The 19702-nt window shown below is 44.0% G+C and overlaps 1 protein-coding gene across 1 annotated transcript in view; it reads left to right on the plus strand.

The window, feature by feature from the left end:
* soat2 (sterol O-acyltransferase 2) overlaps positions 1–19702 on the plus strand; it is an 88372-nt gene that overhangs the window by 36763 nt on the left and 31907 nt on the right. The window contains exons 7-8 of the mRNA XM_046312678.1: positions 13427–13709; positions 14959–15034. Coding sequence (XP_046168634.1) covers positions 13427–13709; positions 14959–15034 — 359 coding nt within the window. The remainder of the gene's footprint in view (positions 1–13426; positions 13710–14958; positions 15035–19702) is intronic.

Raw genomic sequence — 19702 nt, forward strand, 5'->3', positions numbered from 1 at the left:
GACTATATACAGGGGGTACTGGTACAGAGTCAATGTGGAGACTATATACAGGGGTACCGGTACAGAGTCAATGTGGAGTCTATATACAGGGGGTACCGGTACAGAGTCAATGTGGAGGCTATATACAGGGGGTACCGGTACAGAGTCAATGTGCAGGGGTACAGGTTAGTAATGAGACTATATACAGGGGGTACCGGTACTGAGTCAATGTGGAGGCTATATACAGGGGATACCGGTACTGAGTCAATGTGGAGGCTATATACAGGGGGTATGGGTACAGAGTCAATGTGGAGGCTATATACAGGGTGGTACCGGTACTGAGTCAATGTGGAGGCTATATACAGGGGGTATGGGTACAGAGTCAATGTGGAGGCTATATACAGGGGGTACCGGTACTGAGTCAATGTGGAGGCTATATACAGGGGGTATGGGTACAGAGTCAATGTGGAGGCTATATACAGGGGGTATGGGTACAGAGTCAATGTGGAGGCTATATACAGGGGGTACTGGTACAGAGTCAATGTGGAGGCTATATACAGGGGGTACCGGTACAGAGTCAATGTGGAGGCTATATACAGGGGGCACTGGTACTGAGTCAGTGTGGAGGCTATATACAGGGGGTACCGGTACAGAGTCAATGTGGAGGCTATATACAGGGGGTACTGGTACAGAGTCAATGTGGAGGCTATATACAGGGGTACCGGTACAGAGTCAATGTGGAGGCTATATACAGGGGTACTGGTACAGAGTCAATGTGGAGGCTATATACAGGGGGTACCGGTACAGAGTCAATGTGGAGGCTATATACAGGGGTACTGGTACAGAGTCAATGTGGAGGCTATATACAGGGGTACCGGTACAGAGTCAATGTGGAGGCTATATACAGGGGGTACTGGTACAGAGTCAATGTGGAGGCTATATACAGGGGGTACCGGTACAGAGTCAATGTGGAGACTATATACAGGGGTATCGGTACAGAGTCAATGTGGAGACTATATACAGGGGGTACTGGTACAGAGTCAATGTGGAGACTATATACAGGGGGTACTGGTACAGAGTCAATGTGGAGGCTATATACAGGGGTACCGGTACAGAGTCAATGTGGAGACTATATACAGGGGTATCGGTACAGAGTCAATGTGGAGACTATATACAGGGGTACTGGTACAGAGTCAATGTGGAGACTATATACAGGGGGTACTGGTACAGAGTCAATGTGGAGTCTATATACAGGGGGTACCGGTACAGAGTCAATGTGGAGACTATATACAGGGGTACTGGTACAGAGTCAATGTGGAGGCTATATACAGGGGTACTGGTACAGAGTCAATGTGGAGTCTATATACAGGGGGTATCGGTACCGAGTCAATGTGGAGACTATATACAGGGGGTACTGGTACAGAGTCAATGTGGAGACTATATACAGGGGGTACTGGTACAGAGTCAATGTGGAGTCTATATACAGGGGGTACCGGTACAGAGTCAATGTGGAGACTATATACAGGGGGTACTGGTACAGAGTCAATGTGGAGGCTATATACAGGGGTACTGGTACAGAGTCAATGTGGAGACTATATACAGGGGTACTGGTACAGAGTCAATGTGGAGACTATATACAGGGGGTACTGGTACAGAGTCAATGTGGAGGCTATATACAGGGGTACTGGTACAGAGTCAATGTGGAGACTATATACAGGGGTACTGGTACAGAGTCAATGTGGAGGCTATATACAGGGGGTACTGGTACAGAGTCAATGTGGAGTCTATATACAGGGGGTATCGGTACCGAGTCAATGTGGAGACTATATACAGGGGGTACTGGTACAGAGTCAATGTGGAGACTATATACAGGGGGTACTGGTACAGAGTCAATGTGGAGTCTATATACAGGGGGTACCGGTACAGAGTCAATGTGGAGACTATATACAGGGGGTACTGGTACAGAGTCAATGTGGAGGCTATATACAGGGGGTACTGGTACAGAGTCAATGTGGAGACTATATACAGGGGGTACTGGTACAGAGTCAATGTGGAGTCTATATACAGGGGGTACCGGTACAGAGTCAATGTGGAGACTATATACAGGGGGTACTGGTACAGAGTCAATGTGGAGGCTATATACAGGGGGTATCGGTACCGAGTCAATGTGGAGACTATATACAGGGGGTACTGAGTCAATGTGGAGACTATATACAGGGGGTACTGAGTCAATGTGGAGGCTATATACAGGGGGTACTGAGTCAATGTGGAGACTATATACAGGGGGTACTGAGTCAATGTGGAGGCTATATACAGGGGGTACTGAGTCAATGTGGAGGCTATATACAGGGGGTACCGGTACTGAGTCAATGTGGAGTCTATATACAGGGGGTACTGGTACTGAGTCAATGTGGAGGCTATATACAGGGGGTACCGGTACAGAGTCAATGTGGAGGCTATATACAGGGGGTACTGAGTCAATGTGGAGGCTATATACAGGGGGTACTGGTACAGAGTCAATGTGGAGACTATATACAGGGGGTACCGGTACAGAGTCAATGTGGAGGCTATATACAGGGGGTACTGAGTCAATGTGGAGGCTATATACAGGGGGTACTGGTACAGAGTCAATGTGGAGACTATATACAGGGGGTACCGGTACAGAGTCAATGTGGAGGCTATATACAGGGGGTACTGATTCAATGTGGAGGCTATATACAGGGGGTACTGGTACAGAGTCAATGTGGAGACTATATACAGGGGGTACCGGTACAGAGTCAATGTGGAGGCTATATACAGGGGGTACTGGTACAGAGTCAATGTGGAGACTATATACAGGGGGTACCGGTACAGAGTCAATGTGGAGGCTATATACAGGGGGTACCGGTACCGAGTCAATGTGGAGGCTATATACAGGGGGTACTGGTACAAAGTCAATGTGGAGGCTATATACAGGGGGTACTGGTACAGAGTCAATGTGGAGTCTATATACAGGGGGTACTGGTACAGAGTCAATGTGGAGGCTATATACAGGGGGTACCGGTACTGAGTCAATGTGGAGGCTATATACAGGGGGTACCGGTACCGAGTCAATGTAGAGTCTATATACAGGGGGTACTGGTACAGAGTCAATGTGGAGGCTATATACAGGGGGTACCGGTACAGAGTCAATGTGGAGTCTATATACAGGGGGTACTGGTACAGAGTCAATGTGGAGGCTATATACAGGGGGTACCGGTACAGAGTCAATGTGGAGGCTATATACAGGGGGTACTGGTACAGAGTCAATGTGGAGGCTATATACAGGGGGTACCGGTACAGAGTCAATGTGGAGGCTATATACAGGGGGTACCGGTACCGAGTCAATGTAGAGTCTATATACAGGGGGTACTGGTACAGAGTCAATGTGGAGGCTATATACAGGGGGTACCGGTACAGAGTCAATGTGGAGTCTATATACAGGGGGTACTGGTACAGAGTCAATGTGGAGGCTATATACAGGGGGTACCGGTACAGAGTCAATGTGGAGGCTATATACAGGGGGTACTGGTACTGAGTCAATGTGGAGGCTATATACAGGGGGTACCGGTACTGAGTCAATGTGGAGGCTATATACAGGGGGTACCGGTACAGAGTCAATGTGGAGCTATATACAGGGGTACTGGTACTGAGTCAATGTGGAGGCTATATACAGGGGTACCGGTACTGAGTCAATGTGGAGGCTATATACAGGGGGTACTGGTACTGAGTCAATGTGGAGGCTATATACAGGGGTACCGGTACTGAGTCAATGTGGAGTCTATATACAGGGGTACTGGTACTGAGTCAATGTGGAGGCTATATACAGGGGGTATACCGGTACAGAGTCAATGTGGAGGCTATATACAGGGGGTACTGGTACTGAGTCAATGTGGAGGCTATATACAGGGGGTACCGGTACAGAGTCAATGTGGAGGCTATATACAGGGGGTACCGGTACAGAGTCAATGTGGAGACTATATACAGGGGGTACTGGTACAGAGTCAATGTGGAGGCTATATACAGGGGGTACTGGTACAGAGTCAATGTGGAGACTATATACAGGGGGTACTGGTACAGAGTCAATGTGGAGACTATATACAGGGGTACTGGTACAGAGTCAATGTGGAGGCTATATACAGGGGGTACTGGTACAGAGTCAATGTGGAGACTATATACAGGGGGTACTGGTACAGAGTCAATGTGGAGGCTATATACAGGGGGTACTGGTACAGAGTCAATGTGGAGTCTATATACAGGGGGTATCGGTACCGAGTCAATGTGGAGACTATATACAGGGGGTACTGGTACAGAGTCAATGTGGAGACTATATACAGGGGGTACTGGTACAGAGTCAATGTGGAGTCTATATACAGGGGTACCGGTACAGAGTCAATGTGGAGACTATATACAGGGGTACTGGTACAGAGTCAATGTGGAGGCTATATACAGGGGGTACTGGTACAGAGTCAATGTGGAGACTATATACAGGGGGTACTGGTACAGAGTCAATGTGGAGTCTATATACAGGGGGTACCGGTACAGAGTCAATGTGGAGACTATATACAGGGGGTACTGGTACAGAGTCAATGTGGAGGCTATATACAGGGGGTATCGGTACCGAGTCAATGTGGAGACTATATACAGGGGGTACTGAGTCAATGTGGAGACTATATACAGGGGGTACTGAGTCAATGTGGAGGCTATATACAGGGGGTACTGAGTCAATGTGGAGACTATATACAGGGGGTACTGAGTCAATGTGGAGGCTATATACAGGGGGTACTGAGTCAATGTGGAGGCTATATACAGGGGTACCGGTACTGAGTCAATGTGGAGTCTATATACAGGGGGTACTGGTACTGAGTCAATGTGGAGGCTATATACAGGGGGTACCGGTACAGAGTCAATGTGGAGGCTATATACAGGGGGTACTGAGTCAATGTGGAGGCTATATACAGGGGGTACTGGTACAGAGTCAATGTGGAGACTATATACAGGGGGTACCGGTACAGAGTCAATGTGGAGGCTATATACAGGGGGTACTGAGTCAATGTGGAGGCTATATACAGGGGGTACTGGTACAGAGTCAATGTGGAGACTATATACAGGGGGTACCGGTACAGAGTCAATGTGGAGGCTATATACAGGGGGTACTGATTCAATGTGGAGGCTATATACAGGGGTACTGGTACAGAGTCAATGTGGAGACTATATACAGGGGGTACCGGTACAGAGTCAATGTGGAGGCTATATACAGGGGGTACTGGTACAGAGTCAATGTGGAGACTATATACAGGGGTACCGGTACAGAGTCAATGTGGAGGCTATATACAGTCAATGTGGAGGCTATATACAGGGGGTACTGGTACAAAGTCAATGTGGAGGCTATATACAGGGGTACTGGTACAGAGTCAATGTGGAGTCTATATACAGGGGGTACTGGTACAGAGTCAATGTGGAGGCTATATACAGGGGGTACCGGTACTGAGTCAATGTGGAGGCTATATACAGGGGGTACCGGTACCGAGTCAATGTAGAGTCTATATACAGGGGGTACTGGTACAGAGTCAATGTGGAGGCTATATACAGGGGGTACCGGTACAGAGTCAATGTGGAGTCTATATACAGGGGGTACTGGTACAGAGTCAATGTGGAGGCTATATACAGGGGGTACCGGTACCGAGTCAATGTGGAGGCTATATACAGGGGGTACTGGTACTGAGTCAATGTGGAGGCTATATACAGGGGGTACCGGTACTGAGTCAATGTGGAGTCTATATACAGGGGGTACTGGTACTGAGTCAATGTGGAGGCTATATACAGGGGGTACCGGTACAGAGTCAATGTGGAGTCTATATACAGGGGGTACTGGTACTGAGTCAATGTGGAGGCTATATACAGGGGGTACCGGTACTGAGTCAATGTGGAGTCTATATACAGGGGGTACTGGTACTGAGTCAATGTGGAGGCTATATACAGGGGGTACCGGTACAGAGTCAATGTGGAGGCTATATACAGGGGGTACTGGTACTGAGTCAATGTGGAGGCTATATACAGGGGGTACCGGTACAGAGTCAATGTGGAGGCTATATACAGGGGGTACCGGTACAGAGTCAATGTGGAGGCTATATACAGGGGGTACTGGTACAGAGTCAATGTGGAGGTTATATACAGGGGGTACCGGTACAGAGTCAATGTGGAGGCTATATACAGGGGGTACTGGTACAGAGTCAATGTGGAGGCTATATACAGGGGGTACCGGTACAGAGTCAATGTGGAGGCTATATACAGGGGGTACTGGTACAGAGTCAATGTGGAGGTTATATACAGGGGGTACCGGTACAGAGTCAATGTGGAGGCTATATACAGGGGGTACTGGTACAGAGTCAATGTGGAGGCTATATACAGGGGGTACCGGTACAGAGTCAATGTGGAGGCTATATACAGGGGGTACCGGTACCGAGTCAATGTAGAGTCTATATACAGGGGGTACTGGTACAGAGTCAATGTGGAGGCTATATACAGGGGGTACCGGTACAGAGTCAATGTGGAGTCTATATACAGGGGGTACTGGTACAGAGTCAATGTGGAGGCTATATACAGGGGGTACCGGTACCGAGTCAATGTGGAGGCTATATACAGGGGGTACTGGTACTGAGTCAATGTGGAGGCTATATACAGGGGGTACCGGTACTGAGTCAATGTGGAGGCTATATACAGGGGGTACCGGTACAGAGTCAATGTGGAGTCTATATACAGGGGTACTGGTACTGAGTCAATGTGGAGGCTATATACAGGGGTACCGGTACTGAGTCAATGTGGAGTCTATATACAGGGGGTACTGGTACTGAGTCAATGTGGAGGCTATATACAGGGGTACCGGTACTGAGTCAATGTGGAGTCTATATACAGGGGTACTGGTACTGAGTCAATGTGGAGGCTATATACAGGGGTACCGGTACAGAGTCAATGTGGAGGCTATATACAGGGGTACTGGTACTGAGTCAATGTGGAGGCTATATACAGGGGGTACCGGTACAGAGTCAATGTGGAGGCTATATACAGGGGTACCGGTACAGAGTCAATGTGGAGGCTATATACAGGGGTACTGGTACAGAGTCAATGTGGAGGTTATATACAGGGGTACCGGTACAGAGTCAATGTGGAGGCTATATACAGGGGTACTGGTACAGAGTCAATGTGGAGGCTATATACAGGGGGTACCGGTACAGAGTCAATGTGGAGGCTATATACAGGGGGTACTGGTACAGAGTCAATGTGGAGGTTATATACAGGGGGTACCGGTACAGAGTCAATGTGGAGGCTATATACAGGGGGTACTGGTACAGAGTCAATGTGGAGGCTATATACAGGGGTTACCGGTACAGAGTCAATGTGGAGGTACAGAGTCAATGTGGAGGCTATATACAGGGGGTACCGGTACAGAGTCAATGTGGAGGCTATATACAGGGGGTACCGGTACAGAGTCAATGTGGAGGCTATATACAGGGGGTACCGGTACAGAGTCAATGTGGAGGCTATATACAGGGGGTACCGGTACAGAGTCAATGTGGAGGCTATATACAGGGGGTACCGGTACAGAGTCAATGTGGAGGCTATATACAGGGGGTACCGGTACAGAGTCAATGTGGAGGCTATATACAGGGGGTACCGGTACAGAGTCAATGTGGAGGCTATATACAGGGGGTACCGGTACAGAGTCAATGTGGAGGCTATATACAGGGGGTACCGGTACCGAGTCAATGTAGAGTCTATATACAGGGGGTACTGGTACAGAGTCAATGTGGAGGCTATATACAGGGGGTACCGGTACAGAGTCAATGTGGAGTCTATATACAGGGGGTACTGGTACAGAGTCAATGTGGAGGCTATATACAGGGGGAGTCAATGTGGAGGCTATATACAGGGGGTACTGGTACTGAGTCAATGTGGAGGCTATATACAGGGGGTACTGGTACTGAGTCAATGTGGAGGCTATATACAGGGGGTACCGGTACAGAGTCAATGTGGAGGCTATATACAGGGGGTACTGGTACTGAGTCAATGTGGAGGCTATATACAGGGGGTACCGGTACTGAGTCAATGTGGAGTCTATATACAGGGGGTACTGGTACTGAGTCAATGTGGAGGCTATATACAGGGGGTACCGGTACTGAGTCAATGTGGAGTCTATATACAGGGGGTACTGGTACTGAGTCAATGTGGAGGCTATATACAGGGGGTACTGGTACAGAGTCAATGTGGAGGCTATATACAGGGGTACTGGTACAGAGTCAATGTGGAGGCTATATACAGGGGTACCGGTACAGAGTCAATGTGGAGGCTATATACAGGGGGTACTGGTACAGAGTCAATGTGGAGGCTATATACAGGGGGTACTGGTACAGAGTCAATGTGGAGGCTATATACAGGGGGTACTGGTACAGAGTCAATGTGGAGGCTATATACAGGGGGTACCGGTACAGAGTCAATGTGGAGGCTATATACAGGGGGTACTGGTACAGAGTCAATGTGGAGGCTATATACAGGGGGTACCGGTACAGAGTCAATGTGGAGGCTATATACAGGGGGTACTGGTACAGAGTCAATGTGGAGGTTATATACAGGGGTACCGGTACAGAGTCAATGTGGAGGCTATATACAGGGGGTACTGGTACAGAGTCAATGTGGAGGCTATATACAGGGGTACCGGTACAGAGTCAATGTGGAGGCTATATACAGGGGGTACCGGTACAGAGTCAATGTGGAGGCTATATACAGGGGGTACCGGTACAGAGTCAATGTGGAGGCTATATACAGGGGTACCGGTACAGAGTCAATGTGGAGGCTATATACAGGGGTACCGGTACAGAGTCAATGTGGAGGCTATATACAGGGGGTACCGGTACAGAGTCAATGTGGAGGCTATATACAGGGGGTACCGGTACAGAGTCAATGTGGAGGCTATATACAGGGGGTACCGGTACAGAGTCAATGTGGAGGCTATATACAGGGGGTACCGGTACAGAGTCAATGTGGAGGCTATATACAGGGGGTACCGGTACAGAGTCAATGTGGAGGCTATATACAGGGGTACCGGTACAGAGTCAATGTGGAGACTATATACAGGGGTACCGGTACAGAGTCAATGTGGAGGCTATATACAGGGGGTACCGGTACTGAGTCAATGTGGAGGCTATATACAGGGGGTACCGGTACTGAGTCAATGTGGAGTCTATATACAGGGGGTACCGGTACAGAGTCAATGTGGAGGCTTTATACAGGGTGTACCGGTACAGAGTCAATGTGGAGGTTATATACAGGGTGGTACTGGTACAGAGTCAATGTGGAGGCTATATACAGGGGGTACTGGTACAGAGTCAATGTGGAGGCTATATATACATGTGGGGCTATACCGGTACAGAGTCAATGTGGAGGTTATATACAGGGGGTACCGGTACAGAGTCAATGTGGAGGTTATATACAGGGTGGTACTGGTACAGAGTCAATGTGGAGGCTATATACAGGGGGTACTGGTACAGAGTCAATGTGGAGGCTATATACAGGGGGTACCGGTACAGAGTCAATGTGGAGGCTATATACAGGGGGTACCGGTACAGAGTCAATGTGGAGGCTATATACAGGGTGGTACTGGTACAGAGTCAATGTGGAGGCTATATACAGGGGGTACTGGTACAGAGTCAATGTGGAGGCTATATACAGGGGTACCGGTACAGAGTCAATGTGGAGGCTATATACAGGGGTACCGGTACAGAGTCAATGTGGAGGCTATATACAGGGGGTACCGGTACAGAGTCAATGTGGAGGCTATATACAGGGGTACCGGTACAGAGTCAATGTGGAGGCTATATACAGGGGGTACCGGTACAGAGTCAATGTGGAGGCTATATACAGGGGGTACCGGTACAGAGTCAATGTGGAGGCTATATACAGGGGGTACCGGTACAGAGTCAATGTGGAGGCTATATACAGGGGGTACCGGTACTGAGTCAATGTGGAGTCTATATACAGGGGGTACCGGTACAGAGTCAATGTGGAGGCTTTATACAGGGTGTACCGGTACAGAGTCAATGTGGAGGTTATATACAGGGGGTACTGGTACTGAGTCAATGTGGAGGCTATATACAGGGGTACTGGTACTGAGTCAATGTGGAGTCTATATACAGGGGGTACCGGTACAGAGTCAATGTGGAGGCTTTATACAGGGTGTACCGGTACAGAGTCAATGTGGAGGTTATATACAGGGTGGTACTGGTACAGAGTCAATGTGGAGGCTATATACAGGGGGTACTGGTACAGAGTCAATGTGGAGGCTATATACAGGGGGTACCGGTACAGAGTCAATGTGGAGGTTATATACAGGGGGTACCGGTACAGAGTCAATGTGGAGGTTATATACAGGGTGGTACTGGTACAGAGTCAATGTGGAGGCTATATACAGGGGGTACTGGTACAGAGTCAATGTGGAGGCTATATACAGGGGGTACCGGTACAGAGTCAATGTGGAGGTTATATACAGGGGGTACCGGTACTGAGTCAATGTGGAGGTTATATACAGGGGGTACCGGTACTGAGTCAATGTGGAGGTTATATACAGGGTGGTACTGGTACAGAGTCAATGTGGAGGCTATATACAGGGGGTACTGGTACAGAGTCAATGTGGAGGCTATATACAGGGGGTACCGGTACTGAGTCAATGTGGAGGTTATATACAGGGGGTACCGGTACTGAGTCAATGTGGAGGTTATATACAGGGGGTACCGGTACTGAGTCAATGTGGAGGCTATATACAGGGGGTACCGGTACAGAGTCAATGTGGAGGCTATATACAGGGGGTACCGGTACTGAGTCAATGTGGAGGTTATATACAGGGGGTACCGGTACTGAGTCAATGTGGAGGCTATATACAGGGGGTACTGGTACAGAGTCAATGTGGAGTCTATATACAGGGGGTACCGGTACAGAGTCAGTGTGGAGGCTATATACAGGGGGTACTGGTACAGAGTCAATGTGGAGTCTATATACAGGGGGTACCGGTACTGAGTCAATGTGGAGGTTATATACAGGGGGTACCGGTACAGAGTCAATGTGGAGTCTATATACAGGGGGTACCGGTACAGAGTCAGTGTGGAGGCTATATACAGGGGGTACTGGTACAGAGTCAATGTGGAGTCTATATACAGGGAGCACCGGTACAGAGTCAATGTGGAGGTTATATACAGGGGGTACCGGTACAGAGTCAATGTGGAGGTTATATACAGGGTGGTACTGGTACAGAGTCAATGTGGAGGCTATATACAGGGGTACTGGTACAGAGTCAATGTGGAGGCTATATACAGGGGGTACCGGTACAGAGTCAATGTGGAGGTTATATACAGGGGGTACCGGTACAGAGTCAATGTGGAGGTTATATACAGGGTGGTACTGGTACAGAGTCAATGTGGAGGCTATATACAGGGGGTACTGGTACAGAGTCAATGTGGAGGCTATATACAGGGGTACCGGTACTGAGTCAATGTGGAGGTTATATACAGGGGTACCGGTACTGAGTCAATGTGGAGGCTATATACAGGGGTACCGGTACTGAGTCAATGTGGAGGTTATATACAGGGGTACCGGTACTGAGTCAATGTGGAGGTTATATACAGGGGTACCGGTACTGAGTCAATGTGGAGGCTATATACAGGGGGTACCGGTACTGAGTCCAATGTGGAGGTTATATACAGGGGGTACCGGTACTGAGTCAATGTGGAGGCTATATACAGGGGGTACCGGTACTGAGTCAATGTGGAGGCTATATACAGGGGGTACCGGTACTGAGTCAATGTGGAGGTTATATACAGGGGGTACCGGTACTGAGTCAATGTGGAGGCTATATACAGGGGGTACCGGTACTGAGTCAATGTGCAGGGGTACAGGTTAGTAATGAGACTATATACAGGGGGTACCGGTACTGAGTCAATGTGCAGGGGTACAGGTTAGTAATGAGACTATATACAGGGGGTACTGGTACCGAGTCAATGTGCGGGGGTACAGGTTAGTAATGAGACTATATACAGGGGGTAGCGATACCGAGTCAATGTGCGGGGGTACAGGTTAGTAATGAGACTATATACAGGGGGTACCGGTATCGAGTCAATGTGCGGGGGTACAGGTTAGTAATGAGACTATATACAGGGGGTACCGGTATCGAGTCAATGTGCGGGGGTACAGGTTAGTAATGAGACTATATACAGGGGGTACTGGTACCGAGTCAATGTGCGGGGGTACAGGTTAGTAATGAGACTATATACAGGGGGTAGCGATACCGAGTCAATGTGCGGGGGTACAGGTTAGTAATGAGACTATATACAGGGGGTACCGGTATCAGGTTAGTAATGAGAGTCAATGTCGAGTCAATGTGCGGGGGTACAGGTTAGTAATGAGACTATATACAGGGGGTATCGGTACCGAGTCAATGTGCGGGGGTACAGGTTAGTCGAGGTCATTTGTACATGTAGGTTAAAGTGACTATGCCTTGTGGCTAGGAGTCTCTGACAATTGTTTGGGCTTTCCTTGCTCCTAGAAGACCTCGTCTAGGTCGAAGCGACCGTCTGTGATCGCATACTCCCTAAAGACCTTTGCTCTGAAACACAGCAATATTACTGGTTGTTTGTCCCTCTTGAGCCACTGTAGCGACATCATAGCCAGAAACACTTCCTCAAAATAGTCTGAATTAATAATCTAAGATAAATCAAGAAATCTGTCAATAGTTGTTTTCGTCATTTCACCGAGAAGGTCTTAATCTGGTCAATTTTATATCTAAATAAGATGTTTGGTGTAGTATACCTCAAGTTTTTTTTTTAAGCATAAAAAACTTAGCATCTCTTGTGGACTGACAACAAACACTCCTACTAGGAGTAGTACTGTTGACCAATCACAGACAAAGGTGTAGACTGGGAAGCATTCGATAAGCTTCGGACTTTACTAAGGGTTTTGAAGAGTCCAATCTCCTATATTTCAATATATTCTATTCAATTCTATTATATTTCAATATATTCTATTCAATTCTATTATATTTCAATATATTATATTAAATTCTATTTTGAAGATTCCATTCTATTATATTTCAATATATTCTATTCAATTCTATTATATTTCAATATATTCTATTCAATTCTATTATATTTCAATATATTCTATTCAATTCTATTTTGAAGATTCCATTCTATTATATTTCAATATATTCTATTCAATTCTATTATATTTCAATATATTCTATTCAATTCTATTATATTTCAATATATTCTATTAAATTCTATTTTGAAGATTCCATTCTAATATATTTCAAAATATTCTATTCAATTCTATTTTGAAGATTCCATTCTATTATATTTCAATATATTCTATTCAATTCTATCCCCAGACTGGTGCTGGAGTTTGACCTGTTGTCCTATGCCTTTGGGAAGCTACATATAGTAGGTTTGGCCTGGCTGTTGATGTTCAGCTACACGTTGGCCGTGCCCTACTATGCCCTGTCTCTCGGGGGGACTCTCTACCATCGCAGCCCGGTACAGGGGGTACTGTCGGTGGGCGCTGGGCTGGTGCTCTCCGCCTTGCAGGTCGCTGTACTGGGGGTTCTCCCTATATACGTGGTCTTTCACTACCAGCTGCCTCCAGCCTCACGATTCATCATCATATTGGAACAGGTATGGACAACATTGTATAGTAAAGTCAACACTATGAAATGTGGAATTACTAGAAGACGTATGGATGGATGTGTGTACCTACAGTGGTGTGTGGTGAAGAGCTGTCTGATAGTGAAAAGTTGAGTAATTAAGTAAAGACAGTGATGAATATAGACACGAGCATCAACAACATCTCATATTATACGAGTAAAAGTAGAGTGTCCCATCTCTGCTTGTTGTGACAGTGTTAGTATTCATCCTGATTGGACTCATCCCATCTCTGCTTGTTGTGACAGTGTTAGTATTCATCCTGATTGGACTCATCCCATCTCTGCTTGTTGTGACAGTGTTAGTATTCATCCTGATTGGACTCATCCCATCTCTGCTTGTTGTGACAGTGTTAGTATTCATCCTGATTGGACAGTGTCCCATCTGCTTGTTGTGACAGTGTTAGTATTCATCCTGATTGGACAGTATCCCATCTGCTTGTTGTGACAGTGTTAGTATTCATCCTGATTGGACTCATCCCATCTCTGCTTGTTGTGACAGTGTTAGTATTCATCCTGATTGGACTCATCCCATCTCTGCTTGTTGTGACAGTGTTAGTATTCATCCTGATTGGACAGTGTCCCATCTGCTTGTTGTGACAGTGTTAGTATTCATCCTGATTGGACTCATCCCATCTCTGCTTGTTGTGACAGTGTTTATAATTAACTGGATTGGACTCATCCCATCTCTGCTTGTTGTGACAGTGTTTATAATTAACTGGATTGGACTCATCCCATCTCTGCCCTGCTCCTCTTATCTTCACACTGATATTGTCAATAAAGAACGCTTGGTCATTTGTTATCTTTATTTATAGAGTACTTTTTAGAATTGGCAGGAGAACATATGAGACTTTGGATGCAGTAACCAAACCTGGGTTCAAACACTATTTGAAATCATTTAAAATAATTTAGCTGAACTTGATTGAGATTAGCTGGTGCAAGGGAAACAATAGAATAGTGACAAAAGATCAGCCCTGTCCATCTGGCTCTCCAGGCAGGCTAAAGAAAAGGCTAAAAGTATTTGAAAGAATTCAAAAACGATTTGAACCCAGGTCTGGCAATAACTCTCACAAGGACAATTCTATTCCAATCCCTTGATTCATCTAAGGTGTGGATGTCAATGTAACAAGTTACAGTCATTCATTGTTCATGATTGGTTTGTTTTATTGCCTTAGCTGGCTCCATTTGCCTTGTATAACTTTTACATGTTGTCTCCTGTTCAGATCCGTTTCCTGATGAAAAGCTACTCTTTCATCCGAGAGAATGTCCCAGTCATCCTAAACCACAAGACAAAGGAAGGTAATGACAAGGATAATGTAATGTAATATAAAATAATTAACGTAACGACACAGAAACTACCACCCAATGACGATTGCATTTACATTGTCATTCAGTGCATTCAACTGACCATGATGAGTCATAATGTCCCCATACAGTGTCAGAACATCAGAACCTTGTCTAAAGTGTTTATAGGGGTGACATATAGAACCTCAGAACCTTGTTTAAAGTGTTATATAGAACCTCAGAACCTTGTCTAAAGTGTTATATAGAACCTCAGAACCTTGTCTAAAGTGTTTATAGAGGTGACATATAGAACCTCAGAACCTTGTCTAAAGTGTTTATAGGGGTGACATATAGAACCTCAGAACCTTGTCTAAAGTGTTATATAGAACCTCAGAACCTTGTCTAAAGTGTTATATAGAACCTCAGAACCTTGTCTAAAGTGTTTATAGAGGTGACATATAGAACCTCAGAACCTTGTCTAAAGTGTTATATAGAACCTCAAAACCCTGTCTAAAGTTTTTATAGAGGTGACATATAGAACCTCAGAACCCTGTCTAAAGTGTTTATAGAGGTGACATATAGAACCTCAGAACCTTGTCTAAAGTGTTTATAGAAGTGACATATAGAACCTCAGAACCTTGTCTAAAGTGTTTATAGAGGTGACACATAGAACCTTGTCTAAAGTGTTTATAGAGGTGACATATAGAACCTCAGAACCTTGTCTAAAGTGTTTATAGAGGTGACATATAGAACCTTGTCTAAAGTGTTTATAGAGGTGACATATAGAACCTCAGAACCTTGTCTAAAGTGTTTATAGAGGTGACATATAGAACCTAGAACCTTGTCTAAAGTGTTTATAGAGGTGACATATAGAACCTTGTCTAAAGTGTTTATAGAGGTGACATATAGAACCTTGTCTAAAGTGTTTATAGAGGTGACATATAGAACCTCAGAACCTTGTCTAAAGTGTTATATAGAACCTCAAAACCCTGTCTAAAGTTTTTTATAGAGGTGACATATAGAACCTCAGAACCTTGTCTAAAGTGTTTATAGAAGTGACATATAGAACCTCAGAACCTTGTCTAAAGTATTTATAGAGGTGACATATAGAACCTTGTCTAAAGTGTTTATAGAGGTGACATATAGAACCTCAGAACCTTGTCTAAATTGTTTATAGAGATGACATATAGAACCTTGTCTAAAGTGTTTATAGAGGTGACATATAGAACCTTGTCTAAAGTGTTTATAGAGGTGACATATAGAACCTCAGAACCTTGTCTAAAGTGTTTATAGAGGTGACATATAGAACCTTGTCTAAAGTGTTTATAGAGGTGACATATAGAACCTTGTCTAAAGTGTTTATAGAGGTGACATATAGAACCTCAGAACCTTGTCTAAAGTGTTATATAGAACCTCAGAACCTTGTCTAAAGTGTTTATAGAAGTGACATATAGAACCCCAGAACCTTGTCTAAAGTGTTTATAGAGTTGACATATAGAACCTTGTCTAAAGTGTTTATAGAGGTGACATATAGAACCTCAGAACCTTGTCTAAAGTGTTTATAGAGGTGACATATAGAACCTTGTCTAAAGTGTTTATAGAGATGACATATAGAACCTTGTCTAAAGTGTTTATAGAGGTGACATATAGAACCTTGTCTAAAGTGTTTATAGAGGTGACATATAGAACCTTGTCTAAAGTGTTTATAGAGGTGACATATAGAACCTTGTCTAAAGTGTTTATAGAGGTGACATATAGAACCTCAGAACCTTGTCTAAAGTGTTTATAGAGGTGACATATAGAACCTTGTCTAAAGTGTTTATAAAGGTGACATATAGAACCTTGTCTAAAGTGTTTATAGAGGTGACATATAGAACCTCAGAACCGTGTCTAAAGTGTTTATAGAGGTGACATAAAGAACCTTGTCTAAAGTGTTTATAGAGGTGACATATAGAACCTTGTCTAAAGTGTTTATAGAGGTGACATATAGAACCTTGTCTAAAGTGTTTATAGAGGTGACATATAGAACCTCAGAACCTTGTATAAAGTGTTTATAGAGGTGACATATAGAACCTTGTCTAAAGTGTTTATAGAGGTGACATATAGAACCTCAGAACCTTGTCTAAAGTGTTTATAGAGGTGACACATAGAACCTCAGAACCTTGTCTAAAGTGTTTATAGAGGTGACATATAGAACCTCAGACCCTTGTCTAAAGTGTTTATAGAGGTGACACATAGAACCTCAGAACATTGTCTAAAGTGTTTATAGAAGTGACATATAGAACCTCAGAACCTTGTCTAAAGTGTTTATAGAGGTGACATATAGAACCTTGTCTAAAGTGTTTATAGAGGTGACATATAGAACCTTGTCTAAAGTGTTTATAGAGGTGACATATAGAACCTCAGAACCTTGTCTAAAGTGTTTATAGAGGTGACATATAGAACCTTGTCTAAAGTGTTTATAGAGGTGACATATAGAACCTTGTCTAAAGTGTTTATAGAGGTGACATATAGAACCTTGTCTAAAGTGTTTATAGAGGTGACATATAGAACCTTGTCTAAAGTGTTTATAGAGGTGACATATAGAACCTTGTCTAAAGTGTTTATAGAGGTGACATATAGAACCTCAGAACCTTGTCTAAAGTGTTTATAGAGGTGACATATAGAACCTTGTCTAAAGTGTTTATAGAGGTGACATATAGAACCTTGTCTAAAGTGTTTATAGAGGTGACATATAGAACCTTGTCTAAAGTGTTTATAGAGGTGACATATAGAACCTCAGAACCTTGTCTAAAGTGTTTATAGAGGTGACATATAGAACCTTGTCTAAAGTGTTTATAGAGGTGACATATAGAACCTTGTCTAAAGTGTTTATAGAGGTGACATATAGAACCTCAGAACCGTGTCTAAAGTGTTTATAGAGGTGACATATAGAACCTTGTCTAAAGTGTTTATAGAGGTGACATATAGAACCTTGTCTAAAGTGTTTATAGAACCTTGTCTAAAGTGTTTATGACCTCAGAACCTTGTATAAAGTGTTTATAGAGGTGACATATAGAACCTTGTCTAAAGTGTTTATAGAGGTGACATAGAACCTCAGAACTAAAGTGTTTATAGAGGTGACTAGAACCTTGTCTAAAGTGTTTATAGAGGTGACATATAGAACCTCAGAACCTTGTCTAAAGTGTTTATAGAGGTGACACATAGAACCTCAGAACCTTGTCTAAAGTGTTTATAGAGGTGACATATAGAACCTCAACCTTGTCTAAAGTGTTTATAGAGGTGACATATAGAACCTCAGAACCTTGTCTAAAGTGTTTATAGAGGTGACATATAGAACCTCAGAACCTTGTCTAAAGTGTTTATAGAGGTGACATATAGAACCTTGTCTAAAGTGTTTATAGAGGTGACATATAGAACCTTGTCTAAAGTGTTTATAGAGGTGACATATAGAACCTCAGAACCTTGTCTAAAGTGTTTATAGAGGTGACATATAGAACCTTGTCTAAAGTGTTTATAGAGGTGACATATAGAACCTTGTCTAAAGTGTTTATAGAGGTGACATATAGAACCTTGTCTAAAGTGTTTATAGAGGTGACATATAGAACCTTGTCTAAAGTGTTTATAGAGGTGACATATAGAACCTTGTCTAAAGTGTTTATAGAGGTGACATATAGAACCTTGTCTAAAGTGTTTATAGAGGTGACATAGAACCTCAGAACCTTGTCTAAAGTGTTTATAGAGGTGACATATAGAACCTTGTCTAAAGTGTTTATGACATATAGAACCTCAGAACCTTGTCTAAAGTGTTTATAGAGGTGACATATAGAACCTTGTCTAAAGTGTTTATAGAGGTGACTTGTCTAAAGTGTTTATAGAGGTGACATAGAACCTCAGAACCTTGTCTAAAGTGTTTATAGAGGTGACATATAGAACCTTGTCTAAAGTGTTTATAGAGGTGACATATAGAACCTTGTCTAAAGTGTTTATAGAGGTGACATATAGAACCTTGTCTAAAGTGTTTATAGAGGTGACATATAGAACCTCAGAACCTTGTCTAAAGTGTTTATAGAGGTGACATATAGAACCTTGTCTAAAGTGTTTATAGAGGTGACATATAGAACCTTGTCTAAAGTGTTTATAGAGGTGACATATAGAACCTTGTCTAAAGTGTTTATAGAGGTGACATATAGAACCTTGTCTAAAGTGTTTAAAGTGTCTAAAGTGTTTATAGAGGTGACATAGAATAGAACCTTGTCTAAAGTGTTTATAGAGGTGACATATAGAACTAAAGTGTTTATCAGAACCTTGTCTAAAGTGTTTATAGAGGTGACATATAGAACCTTGTCTAAAGTGTTTATAGAGGTGACATATAGAACCTTGTCTAAAGTGTTTATAGAGGTGACATATAGAAAGAACCTTGTCTAAAGTGTTTATAGAGGTGACATATAGAACCTTGTCTAAAGTGTTTATAGAGGTGACATATAGAACCTTGTCTAAAGTGTTTATAGAGGTGACATAGAACCTTGTCTAAAGTGTTTATAGAGGTGACATATAGAACCTTGTCTAAAGTGTTTATAGAGGTGAGAACCTTGTCTAAAGTGTTTATAGAGGTGACATATAGAACCTCAGAACCTTGTCTAAAGTGTTTATAGAGGTGACATATAGAACCTTGTCTAAAGT

Source organism: Oncorhynchus gorbuscha, linkage group LG18 (genome assembly GCF_021184085.1).
Source record: "Oncorhynchus gorbuscha isolate QuinsamMale2020 ecotype Even-year linkage group LG18, OgorEven_v1.0, whole genome shotgun sequence".
Classification (NCBI taxonomy): Eukaryota; Metazoa; Chordata; class Actinopteri; order Salmoniformes; family Salmonidae; genus Oncorhynchus; species Oncorhynchus gorbuscha.